Source organism: Lactuca saligna, chromosome 2 (genome assembly GCF_052625555.1).
Source record: "Lactuca saligna cultivar CGN05327 chromosome 2, ASM5262555v1, whole genome shotgun sequence".
NCBI lineage: Eukaryota > Viridiplantae > Streptophyta > Magnoliopsida > Asterales > Asteraceae > Lactuca > Lactuca saligna.
The window spans coordinates 141,146,380-141,153,362 of NC_136418.1; the positions used below are offsets into that span (position 1 = coordinate 141,146,380).

General features: G+C 34.3%; 1 protein-coding gene and 1 non-coding gene across 2 annotated transcripts; both read left to right on the forward strand.

The window, feature by feature from the left end:
• The first annotated feature begins 229 nt into the window (after positions 1-229).
• Positions 230-302, forward strand: TRNAK-CUU (transfer RNA lysine (anticodon CUU)). Its single transcript has one exon. It is a non-coding gene; the product is annotated as a tRNA-Lys (tRNA).
• Positions 303-447: 145 nt separating this feature from the next.
• Positions 448-2,210, forward strand: LOC145031845 (coiled-coil 90B-like protein (DUF1640)). Its single transcript, XM_078980483.1, has 7 exons — positions 448-904; positions 1,026-1,157; positions 1,249-1,308; positions 1,406-1,482; positions 1,604-1,660; positions 1,774-1,840; positions 1,934-2,210. Exons 1-7 carry the CDS (start codon positions 668-670, stop codon positions 2,051-2,053), a joined length of 750 nt encoding a protein of 249 aa, XP_078836609.1. The 5' UTR covers positions 448-667; the 3' UTR covers positions 2,054-2,210.
• Positions 2,211-6,983: the final 4,773 nt, after the last annotated feature.

The following is a 6,983-nucleotide window of genomic DNA, read 5'->3' on the forward strand; positions in this document are numbered from 1 at the left end:
CGTTAATTTTGTTTAAGAGATATGTAATATTGTTCGTCTAATTCCTTGTAGACTAGTAAATCTTAGATTAAAAAGTATTTGTGAACAGTTTGATCTTCGATTCAAATATCAACTTCAAGTTTTGCCATGTAAAAAAATATTATAAAAATATAAGAAGTTACAAAAGTAACAGTATCAAATAACTCTAAATTTAGTTCATGAATGTAAAAGTCTTACTACAAGACAAGAAGCCCGTCTAGCTCAGTTGGTAGAGCGCAAGGCTCTTAACCTTGTGGTCGTGGGTTCGAGCCCCACGGTGGGCGTTTCTTTTTCTACCCACCCTCCACGACGGTGGCGCGTGCCATTATTGACAAAGCTTTTACCAAAAACGTGTACGGATGGGGACTTCATCGAACAACCACGGTTACCAAATACGAAAAAATAAAAAACGTTTAAAATCAGCCCTCAATCTTAATCGTTAATCCCCTCCTCCACGGTTCCCAAGACAAACAATAAAAACCTACAAACCTAATCTAAATTTTCTCCCATTCTTCAATCCGAAATCGATTTCATTTCTTCTTTGATTTGGGTTTTGATTCATTCCTTATTTTTTTGATCGAGGAGAGTCTGGTCTTCAACAGATTGTTGTTTGGAGGAAGTTATTAGTTCCGTTTCAGATTCTTCATTAATGGCCGCTTATGCGGCCTGTATCCGGGCCGGAACAAAATTAAGATCCGCCCAGGCCATCAATTCACCGGTTCTTAGAGGCGCCTTCGTTCCCACCACCCCCATCACATCTTCATCTTCATCGTCATTATCTTCTTCTCATTGTGATCCGGTTTATAGCAGATTTGATTTCAGGCAGATTTCTCAACTTGTTCAATCCAACGGCAAACGCCTGTTCCTTGTTGATACTCTAGCGCTTGTAAGTTCAGTTTTCCTTTCCTGAATTAGGTTAATTAATGGGGTAGTTCATATGCTCGAAGATGTAGTTTTTTGTTTTCCTTTTCAAATGTGAAATGTGTTAATGGGCGACTAATTATTAGGTTAGAAGATTAGAAGGACAAGGCGTACCCTCGAAACAAGCCGAAGCGATTACATCTGCAATCACCGAGGTTTTGAACGATAGTTTGGAAAATGTTGCTGAATCTTTCGTCTCCAAGGGTGAAATGCAAAGGGTTTGTTTCTATTCGTTAACAATTAGGATTCCTTAATTTTTCTTGATTGAACTCATACTTGTTGCCGATCTGCACTATATTTATTCTATAGATTGAGATGACTCAAGATGGTAATTTGGGGAAATTCAAATCTCAAGTACAAAGCTCTCAGGTAATCATCAAGTTTGATCCTTTTGCAATCTTCAATGTTTTTTGTTCACCTCATATGAATGAAATTCAAGTAATCATCAAGTTTGATCCTTTTGCAGGAAAATCATTTCTCATTGTTGCAACGTGAGACTGAAAAACTAAGGAATGATATAGAAAAAATGCGTAGTGAGTTGAGGTATGCAATAATGAACTTTCTATCAATTCCACTACTTTTTGCAGTTTGTTAATCATATGTTCAAAACTTAACATTTCTAAATCTTGTTTGTAAGAAATTACTGATTTTGATTGTTACCCAGGTATGAGATTGATAAAGTCACTGCTGGGCAACGCCTGGATTTGAATCTTGAAAGGGGGTATAACTATTTTCTTAATTTTTTTTTGCTAATTATATTGTTTGTTTTTGTGTACATTTTACGAAAAATGAGAATTAAGAAATGTGATATATACAAGTGATGAATAAATGCAGGAGAATTCGTGATGAGCTTGCAAACCAAAACCAAGAAACTGCAAACCTCACAAACAAACTTGATCGAGTGAGTAAAAATAAGTAAATTAAATATTGCTGTTTTATCAGAAGATTATTAAAAATTTTAATTTTTGGGATTGTTTTATGAAATTAAAATTAGGAAATTCATTCGTTGAGAGCCCAGTTGGAAGCAGCAAAATATGATGTGATAAAGTACTGCATAGGTACCCTTGTATCGATTTCTGCTGTTGGTTTGGCGGTGTTACGTATACTCATGTAAACTCTAATCTTTGCTAATTGTAATGATCATAGAGAAAGAAAGAAAAACGTTAATTTAGTTTCATGCGTTTTTATATTCTTTGTGATCAATGAATGAAAATGTAACATATTTATTTATACACTAATTTTAACCATAGCGACTGATTCTTGTCATTTTATTCACCACTTGTTTTACCATCTTGATGTAATTTTATCGTTGTTTGTTTTGTACTTTCCTAGAGGTGACATTGTATTTGGCTAGTTTAAAATTTAAGTAACATATTTGTCTATCAATTATCAAATGATTATGTAAGATCAATACAGTATTACATTATGATGAGTTTATCAAACAAAATTAAAGTTGTACTAAATTAATATATGTATTTTTTTTATAAAAAGAAATAGTATTTAACAATACTATTATGAATTCAATATATCACAACATATTAAATTAAAACAAGCTGTACTATATACGGAGTAGATATTTTGTAATTGCCATGCGTTAAATATTGAAATCATAGGAGGTTAAAACAATCAAGCTAATTAAGTCCTATGTGAAATATGATGAGGATCGTGATTTTGATAACCATGAAAATATATTTGTAATTATGAACTTTGAGACGATATAAGACATAATATTTAATGTTTGCAAGGATACATATTTATATATTTTTTTTTGCTCAGATGGGCTTTTTATAAAATTTGGCCGTTTCTGAAAAAAAGTTATATTTGTTTTTTGTTTAACTTTATCAAACTAATTGATAAATTTTTTTAATTTAGGGGAAAGGACGAGGGATAAAAGTTTATGCTTTTTATTTGTACTGTTCGACGGTTTGTTTCAGATAATTTGATTGAAATTTGAACAAAAATAACAAAATATGCAAGCTTTTCCAAAATGAGTAACACTATGGTTTTTTGAATGGTACGATGAAGAACTTACCAATTCTTACAAGGAATATTTGAAGGAATGAAACAACAAATGAATCCACCCCTCCATCCAAGTGTTGATGCGATCTAATATGTTTCATAAACCATTTCTGGTGTATCAAAAGTTAGTGCTTCTTCTCTAAAGGTTGGCTATAGTAGATCAAAATATTATCAATAAAATAGATTTAACAAAACTATAACTAGGCACTTAATAGTTCGATTTCAATCTCTAAAGGTTCATGCATTACAACTAATAACTGGGCACTTACTGAAAATGAAAACACCGATTTATTAATTTACCACTTCATTCATAGCCTCAATAGGAAATATGCACTTACCCTTTCCCTCACAACTTCACTTTCATTTAGCCCTTCATTCGTAACCCCACATTCATTTACCCTTGGTACACCATCTTGTATTATTTGACTTTCTTCGTTAGCATTATAGCATCCAAAATTTAAGTGTAGGATGTTGACACATGTTAATGTAATGAATGATGCGTGTTTGCACTAATGGAAACACAAGGCCCTTGTGTCATGTGAAATGGGGACGAAATCATGGTTTTGTTAGAAATTATGGGTTTAGTGGCACTTGAAAATATGAGAATCGTATATAACACTTTCAGATTAAAGTATTTGGGTGATACTCCCAATATTTAATCGGATAATATCAGAATTGAGAGAAACGGAAGAGACAATGTTCAAGATGTTATGAAGAAGAAATGTACCAACAATAGATTTCGGATATGATCATATAATAGAAAATTTCTTGTCTTAAAACTGCCACATGACAATTTTATGTCATAAAATTGTCAACAAACGGTCATAAACCAACTTAAATCCAGGTCAATCCCAGCCAGGGGGTCTGCCCCTTGGACCCCGCCAGGGGTTGCCGCCCCTTGGACCCCGCTCCCAAGGGCACGGCCCCCGGACCCTCGTTGGTTTAGGGGCTTCGCCCCTAAATAGCAGTATACTTTCAACAAAGACAAAATTAAACAATGTGCACTCCGTACCATACCAATTTGTTCAATAATTGTCAAAGTGACATTAATCAACAAATTAACCCTATTACACTTAAATAACATTAGTGATATAAAATCACTGATGTGTGTAAAACTCACTTAGTTTTAATCCTACTTTAATTATCAAATAACACACAAAAGGCAGTGAACCTATCAATTGTGGTATAGCTAAACAAGCAGGGTATCGAACACAGGGAACGGCAAACTAAATTAAAAACTAATTCTATCTAAATTACTTTAGCAAATAAGGGTTTTTTCTCTAGTTTTACAAGACTAGAAACTTACTAACTAAAACTAATGCAAGACTAGAAAAGAACAAATTAACTAGATTCAATAATGGGAAAGAAACTTCTGTTTAGTTCAACTCGGTTAACTTTATGGTTGATTTAAGGTAATAGTGCAATGGATTAATTCTTTCGTTGGTTACCGATTCAAGTGATTAAGTTTGTGTTCACTACCCTAATCCTTAGCAAATAAACTAATTCAAACAGTAGCCAATTGCTTAACTTAATTATATTTACTAGATTAATTATTCGGGTTAAGTTAGACTTGCAATAGCTAATTAATTCGTTATTCTTAATTAACCTCTTGTTCGATGGTCATCTTACAAGCTTGCACATGAGTTTACTCAATTTCCTTATTAATCCTAGTTTCATATTCATTAATCCTAGACATATGATATAGTGGTCACATATTATACGAGGTTGATAATCAATAGATGTTCATGCTAATCAATTATCTTCCTATTAACAGAAAATAAATTATCATTCATACACAAGGTTCTTTAGCAAGCTAAAATAACAATTAATCACCAACTTGAAATTAATCCTACCAATCAATCAAACCATATTGTCAACTTTGTATCCCCAAACAGAAGTCTAAAGAAATTAGTTCATAACTAAGGTAAATAACAGCAAACAAATAAGTTCAAGTTGCTTAATCATTTTGACAAAACAAAAGAATTAAGTAGAATGGTGAAATTACGCCTTAATTACTCCCGGGATTGGATTCTAGCTTCCTTGGTCGACTTCTAGGGTTCTTCTGGCTTCTTATTCGCAGCTAAGCACTTCTGAAACTTCCCAGCATTCTCCCCTTCTCGCATTATAGAGTTATCTTTATATATGCGTTCCGACTCGTCGAGTCATATGGTGACTCGTCGAGTCCCTCTCACATTAGTCGTAACCTGATAACTATCTTGACTTCCGAATGCTTATCTTTCTGAATCCGCGACCGGACTCGTCGAGTCAAGGGGCAACTCGACGAGTAGAAGCCTTTTATGGGTGTTTTCTTTCTTCTTTCCACTCTTGAGCTCCTAACCGCTTCTCTTGCTTCCTTTCGCTTTCGAGCTTCATCTTTGGATTGAAAAACATAATTTAACACTTTTAAGTACCTTTTGTCCATAATATGCAACAATTTAGCTAATATATGAATAATAAGCTACACTTAAAACACACTAAATATGCACATATCAAAATACCCCACACTTGTCTTTTGCTTGCCCTCAAGCAAAACTGAATTTTAACACATTAGAATCACATATAATAACTCCAATCCAACCCAGCCATTATGCCAAGACCGCAACGCATGCATTTGTGTCTAAAATTCCTAAAAACCCCCATACTTCAAATACTCACAATCGTCATAAACATTCGCCCACTCACCCCGAACTATGCTCATTTTATGCAACCCTCCGAATCCATCCTCAGAAAACCTCTTTACCCTCAAGGTATTTTTAATTGAGCAACCCAAGCATACATAATCTAGAATTACAACCTTTCGATACCACCATGGAGCTCTTTGGAATTCTTCACTTGCTTGATAATTTGATCTTTGATAACTTTGAATTCACCACCTTTGTTGTTTGATTTTTGGTATCTTCAACTTTTCGGATTTCTTCAGAATTTTCGATCTTCATATTTGATATTTAACTTTGATGCTCCAAAAATTCTTCAAACTTTTTCTTGTATTTCTCTTTTTTTTTTTTCATGTATACCTCACTTTTTTTCACTCAAATCCCTACATGCTTAAGCAGGGGCGCTCAATCTCAACCTTTATTGGCTAATGATAAAAATCTTCCTGGATACATTTCAGGTTTAGGCTGCTAAACATATTACATCCCTCAGGCTGAGCAAGGTCGTGTTTTTGTCTCATGATTTCACTGAAATAAGGAAGCCACAAATGCACTAGAACGTATATAGGCTCAACTAAACATTTGGGTTTTCATGCAATTATTAACACAATTCTAACATGGAATCCTAATTTTTTTTACCAAAATTTTCTAAATTAAATCCTAAATAATCCTTTTGGTATGCAAATTTTTTTAAAATTGACTATTATGTAACCAACCCCCTACCCCACACTTATGTGATGCAATGCCCTCATTGCATATTATGCATAAAAACAGAAAAATAAAGAGGGAATTGGAACAAACTCCCCTGGGATAGCAGTGGATAGGTTGATCACTCTCATTTAAGCTCCATCTTCAATAAACTTCATACATGGAAAAATCTCATCCATGTCTCGTGTGGGTCGCTCTAATATGCGAAAATCGGCATAAGATCTTCAAGAATGGATATGGAAGTAGAAGGATGCAAGTGGTATAAGTATTAGCATCAAATCAGCAGTCGTTCGGCTCAAAAAAATGAATGACTCGTCGAGTCTGATGATGGACTCGCCGAGTAGCAGCGCGCGTTCTCAAAATATCTGGAAATACAAAGCGACTCGTCGAGTCAGCTTAGTGCACTCGACGAGTTGGCCACTGAATGAAAAATCTTGGTATGTGGCAACTGTTTTAGCCTCTCACAACTTCGTTAACCCTTCCTCACATGCGGACTCAATCGCTCATACCCCTAAGACCGGACTTGACACTTTGACGTTAAAAACTCGCTTCCTTGACTCGCTCTCACACGTAAAAACATCCATGCTTTACCTCATCCTAAGCAAGCAATCAAAATGCAATCCTGAAAATAACTAAAGAAAAAAAAACTATTAAACAAAATAATAT